At 29.8% G+C, this 15,715-nt stretch overlaps 1 protein-coding gene across 1 annotated transcript; it reads right to left on the bottom strand.

Annotated features, from left to right (window-relative positions):
• Window positions 1-861: 861 nt before the first annotated feature.
• On the bottom strand, window positions 862-1,649 carry LOC113873525. The gene is made up of 2 exons (XM_027511680.1): window positions 1,476-1,649; window positions 862-1,346 (listed from the first exon to the last, which is right to left on the bottom strand). The coding sequence occupies exons 1-2, from the start codon at window positions 1,549-1,551 to the stop codon at window positions 1,168-1,170; spliced, it is 255 nt and encodes an 84-aa protein (XP_027367481.1). The 5' UTR covers window positions 1,552-1,649; the 3' UTR covers window positions 862-1,167.
• Window positions 1,650-15,715: the final 14,066 nt, after the last annotated feature.

Here is a 15,715-nt window from a genome sequence, read left to right on the forward strand (position 1 = left end):
ATAATCTAAGCCACTAGGATTAGGTTAATAGTGAGGGACTTGAGTAACATTATTCTTACGTGCACAAGTCAGAATTTTCTTCCACTATTAATATCATTTAGTGTGTGTTTGAGGGGAGGGGGGGGTTTAAATGTTTGCAAACTTGATTTAAATTATCTTACTTAGGAAATTTTAATTTCAATTAAAAGTGCGTTTAAAATGAAGTGATTTTTGTTGAAAAATTTTATCTTCAATGAAAGTTTGTAATAAAATTTAGCATAAAATTCTCAATTTGCGGAAGCTACATTTTTAACTTCTAAACAAATATTTTTTTAAGAGTAAAATCAATTCTAAAAATCTTAATAAGTAAAATTTGGTCAAAATCTAATTTGTAATGTTAAATCAATGATCTTTTTGGAAAATCAACTTTATTACCAATTTTTTTTTTATCATAACTGGTTTTACCATAATAATCTCCTTACAAACCAACAAGGGTATCATACAAATAAAATATGTATTTTTAACATAAAATTCTTCACATAATACGCATACGTTTTTAGAGACATTCATGTTTCTATTAATAGGCACTTCAGTAATTTGAACGGGGAGTTTTCACACTTTTATAAGAAATCCATATTTTTCTAATTCAGCGAAAAAACCCAAAAATGTTAAATAATTTTGTGCTTGCCATAAGAAGTGGAGGAAACACTTCTTGCATGGAAAATATTTTACTTTTAAGCTTGCGTAATTTGTATCACTCCTTGAGAAGTGGATGATTTTCATATGAGGAGGTACAGTTCAATTTGTTTTGTTATTTCTTAAATAAAATCATGACAGGAACAGAAGACAAATAATTTTATAAAAAAAAGATATTTGGGTAAATTTGGTGAGATATGTACACACAGTTTGAATAATTTTAAAAGTTACTTTATAACTAGGATGTTATACAGTAGGTTGCAAATGGAGTATGTGTTTGTAAATTTATGCAAGTATCACTTTTCTAAAATTTGCTTAGTGATCTCGCACACGTGTACAGATGCATATTTTATCCTGTCATCTTTAATATACAGTATTTTCCCTATTCTTTCGTGTAGGAAAGACTGTGATTTTCTTATCGGGTATTCTAGATAATTACAAGTTGTAAATTTGCTAGTATAAAATAAATTGTAGCACAAAATTGCAATCAATTCAATTGTGAATCGGTGGCTTCCTTCTGGCTGGAGTGTAATCCATTGAGAACACTTCACCCGAATTATCTGCATCTTTTGGCTTGAATAACACGTGATCGTGTACTGTTTCCTTATGATTAGCTGAACTAGCATCCTTAGTGCTAGTGGCTATATTGCTTTTTTCTCTGTGTGTTCGTGCTGCATATACACAAACAACATGTGTTAAGATTAAAAATAACAATTAAATTTCATACAATATAAAGTGAAACAACCTGAGAGTCTTTTGAATCCAATGCAAGACTATGATCTACATAACAAAATATATACCTCTAACTTGGATAGAGATGAAGCATAGGAGTATGAAAACCACAAGTATAAAACGCTTGTTATGTACAACAACCATATTAAATAGTTCACTCTTGTGTGGTGTATAACAAGTTATTGATCTGAATATACAATATACATGTCATTTCGGACCCTTATATAGACCCATATTAGCAACACCTAGCTTGTTGTAGTTGTGGGAAGATATTCAGTATCATAGTGGTAGTTTATACATATAAAAGAAATGGTCTACGAAGGTTAACATCAATGTCTTCTGCTGTCTGGCCTTGAAAAGACGGGTATGTGCTTTTGGGGAAAGGCTTAAACAAGAAAAATAGAAATCCATGACATTCATGAATGTCACCCTACGTGTATTTGGGCCATTTCAGTTTTTCTTTTATTTGTCAACTACTTCCTATACATTGTATTAAATACTGTTCTCCAACTCTTCCATATGTAGCTTTTCTTTCTGAAAATTTAGAGCTAAATTAGTACTTTTGGTAGAGAGGAGAGAAAATGAGGTAAAAATAGAAAAAATAAAAGTTTAAAAATTGGAAAATTTTTTCAAATTTGTTTTTAATGTTATCTTTTAATTAAATAAAAGAGAATACACTGTTATATGTACCTTTTTTTATTTATTTAAACAATTTATTAATGGATTTATCTTTTCATCTTATTTTGTGGTAGAAAAATAGGAGCTATTATTATCATTTTTATATAATGATTATTGTTTGTTATTTTATTTAATATTATTACCATTAGTAATTTTATTAACAAAATAAAAAATATTTAAAAGAAAAATAATTTAAAAGAGTGATATTAAACACTTTAAAATGACAATAAACTCACCTTAAAGAGGAAGAACATATGAAGAACACAAATAAAAAGCCACTCCAATTCCAGTACTTCCATTATTTACTTACAATCCCATGTCTAAGAAAGAACATAAAAAAAGAGGAAAAATCCATATGAGCACACTTTTAAATAATACTTTTAGAGCAGTAGATAATCAAACTCCAGCTGCAGACTCTTTGACTTCTTAATCTCACCAATTTTCCATAAGTGAACAAATTCCTTGCAATTTAATTTACGTTATTAAGTAACAAAATACCGGCTAGTTAAGAAATGCACCCACCTCTTTAATTTACCACAAGATTGATAATAACATCAGTGATTCGTGTCAAACTATCAATATCTAACTGAAACTTGATTGAGGAAATGTTGTCTATAATCTTTATCTGATTCATTAAATTGTGCCGGAAAATACTGACAAAATTAATAATACATTCAAGCGTTCTAAATTGATGCAGGGTCATCTCATCTCTCACAATTGCTACCCATTTTAGTGTGTTTTACTGTTTATATACCCTTTGCAGTCTGAAGCATATTACCTGACCTTGTCAATCTCTTCACATACCAATATAAATGTATACTCCCACCAACCACATACATTGTTTTTGGACTTCAAATATCAAAAATTTCCCCTCAAACATTTTCTAATTACGTAAATTTTTGTTGTCTTGTACCCATCAACGTCTTCGGTAATCAGGGGCCCTTGTGGAGATAATAACTATCTAATTTGAGTAATTATTCAAATAATAAAATCACATTAAGTATGAGAAATAAGAAGATGTAATCTTAAGTATTTTATGTCTATCTATCTATATTAAATCTCAGTTTGTATGAGGACACTTGTCAACTCTTGCTTGTCTATTTTTCCTCTATTTTTAATGATAATTTTGTTATTTTTAGCCCATTATATAGTCATTTAGTAAGTATTTGTGGTGTTTCCTTTTTATATAAGAATATTTTGCAAGCGATCGACGGCAGTTACAAAACAATGAGAAGTTGTTGCACCCTTCATTTCATTTTTTACGTCGTTAATTGAGATTATTATTTAAGCTATAAAAATATTGTATTGATTGAATATGAAGAATTTTGAGACTTTGTAAAGTTATACTATATGGTGTACAACAAAGCAAACATTTTCTTTCTCTCTTTTTTATTAACTAAAATTATGATGACGAAAAACAATAAAAAAATAAATATATTACACCATGTGCTGTTTCTTTTCAGCTCCTTTTTTTAATCATCCTAAATCATACTCATACATTTTATATATTTTATTTCTTTTGATAACTTTGGATAATTTTGGCAAGTGTTCAGTGCCATTAGCAAAATAAGGAGAAATCGATCGTTCACATTACTTATAAACTATGAATAGTTTGAAGTCGTTACAGCACATTCATTTCGTTCCTGACATCGTTAATTAATTAAGATTATTCTTTAAGTTATAAAATGTTATATCAATTAAATATGAAGAATTTTGAAAGTTTGTAAAGTATACTATAATTGAAAAAAATATATTTTTGTTCTATCTCTTTTATTCACTAAAATTTATAATTAATTTTTTAATCAAATTATTTGGAAAGAGAATTTTGTAGTAATGTTTAAATTTTAAATAATGCTCCATAAAACTATTAATTAATGATCCTTATGATTATATATATATATATATATATATATATATATTCCTTAATTGAAATTAATATTATCAACTTTTCAAATTATTTTATTCAAGGTGTTTGATTAGAGAATAATAGAACAGAAAAAAAAAAAAGAAAATTAGTTTTATAAAATATTTTTATTCAGTTTAAAATTTTAGAGGAGAAGAGATTAAAATCTTTTCTTATTCAAATTTTTTCATTGATTGGACTATTTTTTTAATTTAATAAATATATTTAGTTATTTTAAATATATAATAATAAATTTATTTATTCTTTTGTATTCTCATTTCCTGTGAATCAAATAAAATATTTTTCTCTTTTACTGAAATCTCTTTCATTCCTCTTTTTTATTGAACTAAATAATATGTTAAATTAAATATTTTTATTTACATAATATTATATATATATATCATCAACTCATTCAAATCAATGTCACTTGATACCTCTGTATACATTATTGTATATATTAATTATTGGACAGAATTTTGATTGATAAACTTAATTTTGATAAGTAAGATACTATAAAGATTAAATATATAAAAAAATATAAAATTAGAGAAATAAAATCACACACAATAAAAAAATGTTAAAAGTCCAATTAAACAAAAAAATATAATACCACTAATTTAATTGTCAGTAACGAAAAAATCTATTATCAAGTATAAAATATTTTTTTAATGAAAATTTAGCTGGTATTTAAAAAAAAATGATAAAAATAAAGATTAGTTATTTTCATTTATCGTGCTCTCTCTTAATTAATTCAAAGTCACACTTACATATACAGGTACGTATTAGCATAGTGACCCTTGATTAGGACTTTGGAATGAGAAAAGGCACTACATATTTTAAATATGAAAGTTTCATTATAGGGCTTTTTAATTAAGAGATAAACGTTCTGCATTATTTGATAGCTAGCAAGTGGCAATCATTAATTCAATAGCCTTGGTGCTTAAGATGATGCCAAACATGCTTTACTATGTAGCACTGTATCACTTTGTCATATATAATGGTTATTTTGTTTGCTTTGATTGTATTATTTACGTAAGTAGGAGATTTGAGTAATTAATAATGGAGGATGGCAAGCATTAATGAATGGAGGGACAATACCCGACATTGGTGAGACTTCGATCATTTTCAGATAAGACAATGGACAATGTTTTTCTTGTTTGGAGGGGATTAAGACAATAGACAGTGTTTCAATATAGCACATGGGAAGACTCCTTTGATCATCTACTATGTAGGCCTTCTTTGTCCCTTACATATTGCGCATCAACCAAACCTGATATTAAAGGTTATGATAGACACATTCTTCATAGAGAAAATTAAATAAGCTACCAACTAGGTCTAGCCTGAACTACTCAGCATGTTTTTGAGTTTGGATAGTCGTTTATTTAATTTTTTAATATAATGATGTAGGTTATAAATTTAATGATAAAATTTATCAAAATATATTAAAATAAGTTAAAAATAACTTATTAGAGTCATAGTTTATTTGTTAAAAAATTATATATGAAATTTTATAAACAAACCTTGTATTGGACACTACGCTAAAAATAAAATTTAAAAGCAGTTCTGCTTGAATTAAGAGAGCGGTTATTAGTACTCTAAAATCCTGTGCTATTCAATATTCTTGCATTTAAGAGAGTGGTTAAATAATTACTCCCATATGTTAACCTTGGAAAGCGGTTCCGCCCTTAATTGCTCTCAGAAGTAGCATTTAGAGAGCAATTAAGCGCCAAACTGCTCTGAGACTTGAATAGTTTGGGAGAGAGGTTCTTCAACCTAACCGCTCTTTAAAGGCAAGAAAAGAGAGCGGTTAAGAGTCAACCGTTCTCAGATGTCAAGCTTTTTGAGAGCGGTTCAAAAAGGAACCGCTCTCTTATCTATGACTTTTTAGAGCAGTTCCAAGATAACCGCACTCCAAAGTCCACTTTTAAGAGTGGTCTATTACGAATCGCTCTCTAAAGTCTACTTCTGAGAGCGGGCATTCATGAACTGCTCTCTAAAGTGTAGTTCTTATAGCGGTTTTTGGAGAACTGTTTTTTGAAGTGTTATTATGAGAGGGGTTTTTGTTGAACCGCTCTCTTAAATGTAAAATAATTTTGTCTGAGTTTTAATAAAATTGACATTATCCCAATTTTTCGCATATCTAATAAACCATATTATTCAAAATAGTGCAAACAGATTACAACAACCTGATATACCACAAAGATAAACCACATCCACATTACATTTTATTAATCAAAAATCAAATAAATTTTGAAACATACGAATATCTATCATTCCAAAGTATCAAAATATTAATACATAAAAAATGATGAATATGTACAGATACAATTACAGAGAACCACAATTAAAAAGGCTCAACAATTTATACAGTTTTGCCTTATGAATTTACAAATATGACTAGGTCTTGTAAAAAAACAGCACTAAGAATCAATTGTGCTTAATGTGTCCTTTAAATATCTATGGTATAAATATGCACACCACTCCCTTTGCACTTGATGAATTCTGTTGTCAAGAAAGGTTGGTAATTGAAACTCTGGAAAATACTGAAAAGAAAACAAGTTACAAATCTTAGTTATATTAAATATAATCCAAATGGCCACACACTATCCTAAAAGAAATTGAAATGATATATCAAGATTTTGGATATGCAGTCCTCTTACATTAAGTGAGATTGTAGTTTGTCCATGGTGCAAAGCATCTCCAATGAAGAGACACATAATATGCACAATTATCATTATTTGATTGCTTAGGACACTATATATGTAGAGGAAAATAACATAAAAAGCATGATTAATGCAGAACAATATTGAGTGTAAACTATACAGTGTTATAAGTTACAAGTAAAAAAAGTTTTTGTATAATATATATATATATATATATATATATATATATATATATATACTTATACAGTGACCCATATTGTTTGATGCATCTTTGTCCTAGAGAGTTGCACTTCTCTCTCTACTTGATATGTGACAAGAGCACTAACAATGGAGGATGAAAGAACAAATTTACAATTAAACCACATTCATATATGATAGACCAGCTAGCAGGGAAAATCATGTATATTTACTTATTAAATACATTTTGCATATGTGGTATGGTCTTCAGCTGTTTGCGGAGGGGATCCATATAATACATTGTCTCATCAGAGGTGTTGATGACAACCAGGATCCAATGTTCCCTACCAAATAGTGAACATAAATGTTTAAGATTACAATAATTAAATATGATAATGAAAATTATAAAACAAATATGCATAGTTATAAGATTTACTTAACCAACGTTGTAAGGTGTGAAAGCCAAGTGATCTTCACCCATATAACGCTTTAACATGTTAACTATATGTTGATATGGGGTTTGATTGAGGTTTCCATCCATTTCATAGAGAGATATAAATGAAAATCTACTTGCCTTATTTGTCCCTTCCAAGTAAGCTTCACACAAATATCTTATAATTCAAAAGAAGAATCAAATTGCATTAAATAAGGAAATTAACATTAAGTTTCCTATGGCTTGGTATAATTATACAATTGGTATAAATTAAAGAATTACCTAATGTAAAGGTTGATGCTGGAGGCACTCAACCAATGGCGATGTATGACCTCTTGTATGTTTTCTTTTCTCACTATGTCATAAAACTCTTTTCTCCAATGCTAACTTATCATATGAATTGTAACATTATCAATGGCTTAATTACTTCTTATATAAAGCTTCATCATATCAAAGCACGCAGCACATTGGGCCTGTGCCAACTCAGAAATCTTAGATGAAATAAAAATAACACATTTATTACTTATACCAGCAATAGATTCCTTTGTGTGACCTGTCCTTTTCCCTAACCTTCTACTAGATGATGGGGCAACCTGAAATATTTCAAAGTTTGATTATGGAATGAAAAATTAAATGCATACATGAGAATCTTGCAAAGAAAATTGTGGTTACTTACCTTGTGTCGTAAAGTGATTAGGGACAATGGCCAGGCAACATAAGTTCCAATTGCATCTCTAAGACAATTAAGGTTTGTTCTTCATTAGGAACAGGCAATGTAGTCTCTTCTTCATGTCTTTGCACTACCTCTATTGAGACCTTACCATGGTTCGGAAGAAGAGCAGTATTGTGTAAGAAGTCCCCAACCACTGTATGTGAAAATCTCCCTCTTGCAACCATGTGATATGGGGTACTCAAATATAACATGTAGTCATTATCACCCTACAAATACATGCATACTCATGTGATAACATCAAAATTTAATCGTAAGTCATTAACACTGAATTAAAAGGTCAATTAATTTTGTAATAAAAAGTACTTCTGGAATCTCTACAGATGCAACTAGTGTATAACTATCTCTTTAGCTGTTACATGGCTACAAATAGTGACCTACCTCCACCACTTGAAGTATTTGAGTAAGAATACTCAAAGGTGGTGACATGGAACCAAGCATGAATGGTGGTGGGGTGGCAGTAGAGTTAAACGGCATTTGACCAGACATGAAAATGGGTAGTCTTTGACCTATGGCAACTGTGCCACAACACTTGTCAAATATGCTACCCAATACTTCATGTTTTGCCACTCAGTAGATTATGGCTATGGATGTGATGTTGTTGAGCCAAATGCAGCCTTTTGGATTACTCCAAAACCTGCAACTCTTACACGACCTGGATGCTCTTTTATACCAAGAGCTTGACCCAAATGTTGTTTCTAGTCGTTGATTCAAACTCAGCACCAGCCTGTGAAAGGGTTTCCTATAACAAACAAAACATCAATGATTAATATAATTTTGCAATGTTCAAATAGAAGGACAAACAATCAAAGTACTATATGTAGTTATTTCTACTTATAAATTCATCCACCATTTTCTGAACTTCTTCATCATCAATACCACCTCATTTATTAAGCCTAGCAGCCTTCCATAGGACATGTCGAGGTATAAAAGTCACATTAGACCCAGAGGAAACAAGCTAAACAAAGACATATAATAATTACAACTCTTGAACATGTGATTACATAAAACAAAAACCTTTGAATATTACATATCCTAAAATAATACATATCAAATCCTACTCCAACTAAGCATATCCCTTAGCTGACTGCCTACATCTATACGACATTCCTTTTGCCTTAGCAGCATTGGCCTCACTTTCTTTCTAAATTTTGTATTTCAAAAAAAAAAAAACAAATAAAGGGAAATTACCTAGTGGAACACAGATAATAATTGAAGTTAATAAAAGTGTATTTACATTACTTTAAACTCTTCTGTGCAGCTTTACTTTACAAACTCTACCTAGTGATAAGTGACAATAATAAATTTCTGATACTTCTTTGGAGGATGGGAAAGACAATTACTGTCTTTATCAAAGATATGTTTCCTCATCTGTACACAAAGACTTTGTACTTGCATTAGCAAGACGAGATCTTCGTGCATTTTTTGCACTTCAAAGGTTTGCTACAATGAAAAATAAATTTGCATATCATATAAATTCAACATATATTACATACAAAACTACACTTAGAGAAAGAATTGTAGTTTACCTCTACTTGCTCCCAAATATGATCCTTTAGATTAGTAGACACATTTGTCCAATCATAAAAACTAATTGGCATTGTACTTCTAGTAACAAATCCAATAAAATAGGAGAATTTTGATCTGTTAGGATCAATAGGTTGCCCTTTATAATTTCATCCAACCTACAAAATATAATTAAAGTGATGACACTTATTGAAATTAATAATATAAACTTAAAAGACACATAAAAACATTGGTGAATTCAACAAATACCTATAACTTTTGTCCTAACTTCCTTAATTTGCTAATGCCCTTCAATTTTGTTATTCCTCGAGTGTTCTTCCTCTTCAATTGTTGGGACTTGAAAGGGGAACCTCTTTCAATGTTATCAGAAGATGTCATCTGTGCAAAAACGAACTTATGATAGTATAAATAGTGCATCAATAGTAAACTTGTAAAATAAGAAAATATAAAATTAAGTTTAAATAGATTTGTGATTAACCTTTTTCTTTTCTTAGAGACCTCAATAAGTTTCCTATGGCCTTTAATGAAATGAAATGATAGATTTAACCAAATATCATTTTCATGATCATGTCTTGCATAAAAGTCTTCATCATCTATTATTATATCTCTCATTGATATTTGTTGTACACTTCTTGATGGTTCGTCCTTCACATTAACTTCTTTTTCCATTAATTTGTCATCGATTAAAGCATTAAACTTATTATACAACAACATAATATTTCATGACTTGTCAATAAGATCAGGGACATAAAGCACTTGTTATGCCTGTAATGCAAGAATAAATGAGTCATTTTGATAACTCTTCATTTTAAAATCGACTCTTATAAAGCCCAAGTTGTCAATGTGAACCTCATTGTTGTTGTCAACCCGCCTGCATCCAAACATTACTATTTGAAACTTTGTGTAATCTAATTCCCATATGTGTTCAATTACCCCAAAGTATGACATGTTGGCATATATGAGATTTTTATCCTTTGCACTCGATATATGAAGCGATTCAACAACAAGAGTGGTCTCACTATTTTGCATAGTACTTTATTCGTCATGCTCTTTTGTATAAAAGGTAAACTCGTTCACCAAGTAAGAAATGTATGAAAAAGCATAAACACAAGTACCTTTTGATAACCATTGAATCTTCTTTGTAGCAGAATTGTTATTCTCAATCAATTACTCATAAACATGTTCTTGTAGCCATGGAATGAATATCTGATTATGTTCTTTTGTAATCTAATTACCTCTATTAGGATTTGCTCACTTCAATATTTCTTTGTGCATTATTATAAAAGATTCAATTTCAGGAGTGTTTTGTAAAACATACAGGTGTATTTGATCCTGTTGTACTCTTAGAACCTCTATTTGTTGATAACCAGTGCTATCTTCTCCTAAAATCCTTCGTATGTAATTTGATTTTGGAAGACCAATTGATTCTACATTTGATAAGTATTCATTGCAAAATTCAACAACTTCTTCAACTAAATATCGTTCAGCAATTCACCCCTCTACTCGGCTTCTATTCTTTACATATTCTTTTAAAATTTTCATATATCGTTCAATGGGATACATCCATCTCATATATGCTGGACTACACAATTTTGTCTCTTCAACCAAGTAAATGGTCAGATGAACCATGATATCAAAGAACAAAGATAGAAAATACATCTCAAGTTCACATAAAGTATCAGAGATGTGGTTTTGCAACGCTAGTAATCTAGCAGAATCAATCACTTTGCTACATATTGCCTTGAAGAAAAAATATAACTTGGTGATTGCAATGTGAATCTTTTTTGGTAGAATAGACTGTATAGTAATAGAAATCAAATTCTCCATTAAGTTATAACAATCATGAGACTTCAACCCTTTTAACTTGAGGTCCTTCAATGATACGAGACTTTTGATGTTTAATGAATACCCCTCAGGAACCTTAACTGAAGAAAGAGCCTCAAAAAATGCATGTTTCTCATTTCTAGAAAGGGTGCATGCTATTGGTTGTAAAAATATGTGTTTTCCCTTCTTCACTGGTGCCAAATCGGATCGTATTCCCATATTTACCAAGTCAAGCCTTGCATTGATACCATCCTTTTTTTTTCCTTCGATGTTCAATAACGTACTAATAACACTTTCACATACATTTTTTTACAACATGCATAACATCAATAAAATGTCTTATGTGTAATGATTTCAACTCAAAAAAAATTGACCTCTTCTTCCAACCTCTACTTGAAATTTATTTGGCAAATGGTTTTCCAAAATTTGTTTTGATGTCTTTAACCTCTTCAAATATTTGTTCTCCTTTTTTTGAATATGGACATCGTCGTTCTTCATAACTTCCATTAAAGGCTTTTTTCATTTTTCTGAAAGGATGACTTCGTGGCAACCACCTATAATGCCCCATGAAAACATTCTTGTGACAGTGTTCAAGTCTGATATAATATGTATTTTTAGAACATATTGGACATGCATATTGACCCTTTATACTATAACCAGAAAGATTTTTATAAGCAAAAAAATCATTAATTGTACCATACAACATTGCCTTAAACATGAAAGATTCGTCTCTAAACCTATCATATATACTTCAGTGTCGATTTCCCGCAACAACTTCAAATCTTCAATTAGAGGAGACAGGTAGATATCAATGTCATTTCCAAGTTGTTTAGGACCAGAGATTAACAAAGAAAGCATCATATATTTTTGCTTCATGCAATGTCATGGAAGTAAGTTATATATTAATAAAATCACAAGCCATGTACTATGGGTGCTACTTTGCATGTCATGGGGTTCATTCCATCGGTTGTCAAAGCAAAACGTATATTTCTTGTTTCTGCTGCAAAGTCTTCACATTCATCATCAAATTTTGTCCACTGAGGAAAATTTGTTAGATGCCTAAGCTTCCTATCTCTAACTCTGCCTTCAGCATGTCAAGTCATCTGCTTTGCATTTTCTGCAGTGCGAAATAAGCGCCTTAATCTGGGAATTACCGAAAAATACCACAAGACCTTTGTAGGTGTAGATTCTTTCTTTAATTAATATGACTCATTAGACTTTGGACATTGACTTAGTGATACATACTCTTTTCGAAACAAAATGCAGTCATTAAGACATACATGTATCTTTTCATAAGTCAATCTAATGGAAGCAAATATTTGTTTAGCATCATATATTTTTGTAGGTAGCACATTATCCTCTATTACCATGTCATTTAATAAAGTTGGTAACTCTGTGAAGCTTTTATCAGTCCATCCATTCAAAGCTTTGAGGTTATTAAGCTTTAACACAAAACTTATCTTGTGAACTTTCTGCATCCATTGTACAATGGTATTTTCGCATCATCTTTTAGCCTCTCAAACATCTTTGGACAATCTCTAAGATCTTCTTCAACAATATTTAGAATATCTTCAACATGATCTCTCTCATCTGTTCTTAATGTCTCTGAGTAATAGAGATTTGATTCCATATGATGTGATGTAATGTACTTATAACTTGTATCTCACCGTGTTTTGTCCAACAGGTATATTTTTCATCAATCCCATTGCACATTAGATGTTCTTCCAATTCTTCCGCATTTACTTGCATTATATTCAAACAACACCAACAAGAACATAAAATAAGGTTGACATCAGTTACATGTTTAATCGCAAATCTAATAAACTCCTTCACTTCATCTTCATATTCTTCACTCAAACGATCAGCTACCATCCAACTTTGATCCATATTTGCTCTAACCACGGTTACGATAATTACAAATGTGAATGTATTATTAAGTCTCATATGGTAGGGCCCTATCCCATTTGAAAATAGAGTTTTTCATACCTTGATTAATAATTGTTGCTTAAATGTTGTATTTTATACTTGATAAAATTCGGCAGCATTTTGCATTAGTCTCTTAATACAAAACTTGAAATGAGATGATTTACCTCAATCAAACATGCACCAAGAGACAATGAAAAATGCATTAAACCAAACTATTGTTAAGTATTAAATACAACATTATCTAACAATATTTGCTAACCACTGAATGAATAACTTTGTTCACAAACTGTCCAAATTGGACAATTTAAGATTGAAAATAATGATTTATTCAATCATTATTGAAAACTAAGATTTCACTCAATTTCAAATTTCAAAACATAATTTTTAACAACATAACATCAACAATAATAATGCATTTAGAACATTCCATAAGTCATAACATCAATTTCATTCATATCAATTTCATTTATACCACACAATGCAATTTCATTTCATGTAAGGCAGCAAAACGTTGATATTGGAAGAACAGAAAATACAAAAAATAAATAATCTAAGGTTTTAATTAGTTTCAGAACATCAATTTCCATATCAATAAAATGCACTTTCAAATTAGTGGGCTGCATTGTAGAAAATCAATGTCGTATCATGTTCAAAAATTTCTAAACCCTAAAACAAACCAACAATATCATAGATTAACTAACTTAAAGTTCCACATGGCTTGAATTAGACTTTTACTAACTAAAAAACAAATTTCAAGCTATCTGTAAGGCGACAATAGTATTCAAAAAATACAAATAAAAGATACAATCTAACTAACCTTGAAATAATATTGTGGCACAAATTTGGTCGCAGTTCACCTAAAGCCAAAGATGAAAGAAGGAATGTTTTTGTAACTAATAACCTAAAAAAAAGTGTGTGCCAGTCAGCATAGAGAGAAAATTTCAGTGCGAAAGTACATACATTGCTTCAAGAAACATAGAAACAATGAAGAAAAATCCTTCTGAGTGCCAATGCAATGTCAACGGTGGTTGTTCTATGATGCAAATACCTTAGCGAACACTAGGATCACAGAGAAATTTGGAAGTACAGAGTAGTCGCGAGGACAGTGATGACGAGATTTGGGAGTTAGGGTTATTTTTTAAAATCAACTTTCGAAAGCGGTTAAGACTTAATCGCTCTCTAATGTACACTTCTTACAGTAGTTCCATGTGTAAACCACTTTGTAATCTCTAAGAGAGCAGTTCTATGTATCAACCGCTCTTTGAAATATGGATCTTCTAAGAGCGATTGCAACCGTTCTCCAAGTTAACTTCAGAGAGCAGTTACAGATGAACCACTCTTATAAATATATATAAGAGAACAGTTTATTTAGAACTGCTCCTTAAAATTTAGATGTTTTGAGAGCGGTTAAGATCCAAGTTAAGTTAGGAGAGCGGTTCTAACTAAACTGCTTTGATAAGTGTATATTAGAGAATGATTCGTTTACAATTGCTCTTTTAATCTCTTATATAAAGCGATTTTTACTAACCGTTATCTAATATTACACTACAAAAGCTCGTGTTGGCATAGTAAGATCAAAACTATTATAAGAAAGTAAACAATTTTTAAAGAGAGTTCAGAGTATTAAAAATTTTATTTGTAATAATTAGTATTATAGTTTAATTTCAAACTAACATAATCACCTTAATCTTCTTATTGTTCTTACATGTGTCTTTCTTAAATTTCATTTATAGTTAAATCACTCCCAGGTATCCAAAAGTTGACTATGGTAAAATAAAATACGATAGCATAATATTTGTTTTATATATCCACGTTTTTAGATCATTAAGCATTGCTTAAATAATAATATTTTTATTTGTATTCTGTATTCTAACATAGTCATTATTTGATTAATTAAAGATTATTACATTATTTTTCCCTTTAACCCAAAATGAACTTTATATAAAAAGCCAAGATCTTTGTGGCTTTTAGGATCAGATATGCGGATTCTATCTCTTGAAAGATAGATTATAACCACTATTCGTCTTGTCAAATTACAACTACCTAACGGCCTAATCCGATAAAGAACTCCTCTCGTGCTTTGCGTAGTTGATGAAAGCAATATAGGAAGAAGAAAAAAAAAAAGATATATATATATATATATATATATATATATATATATATATATATAATGAATAAATGATGAATAAAAAGATGTATTAATTGTTCGAATAAAAAAAAACCAATAGAGAGAAATATAGAATATATGTAAATATATATATTTTTTATTTTTATGCAATAAAGAAGAATGAGAAAAAAAAAAGTTTGAGCCTTGTGAAAAAAAAGGAGAAAAGTGGGATAAATCATTTCCACGGAGAGATTAACAAAATAATATTTTTTTAAAATTTTAAAAAATAAACAATTGTAAACTCAATATTAGTTGAAATAATAACTCTATTTGATAAAAT

Source organism: Abrus precatorius, unplaced genomic scaffold (genome assembly GCF_003935025.1).
Source record: "Abrus precatorius isolate BTA unplaced genomic scaffold, Abrus_2018 Scaffold7, whole genome shotgun sequence".
Classification (NCBI taxonomy): domain Eukaryota; kingdom Viridiplantae; phylum Streptophyta; class Magnoliopsida; order Fabales; family Fabaceae; genus Abrus; species Abrus precatorius.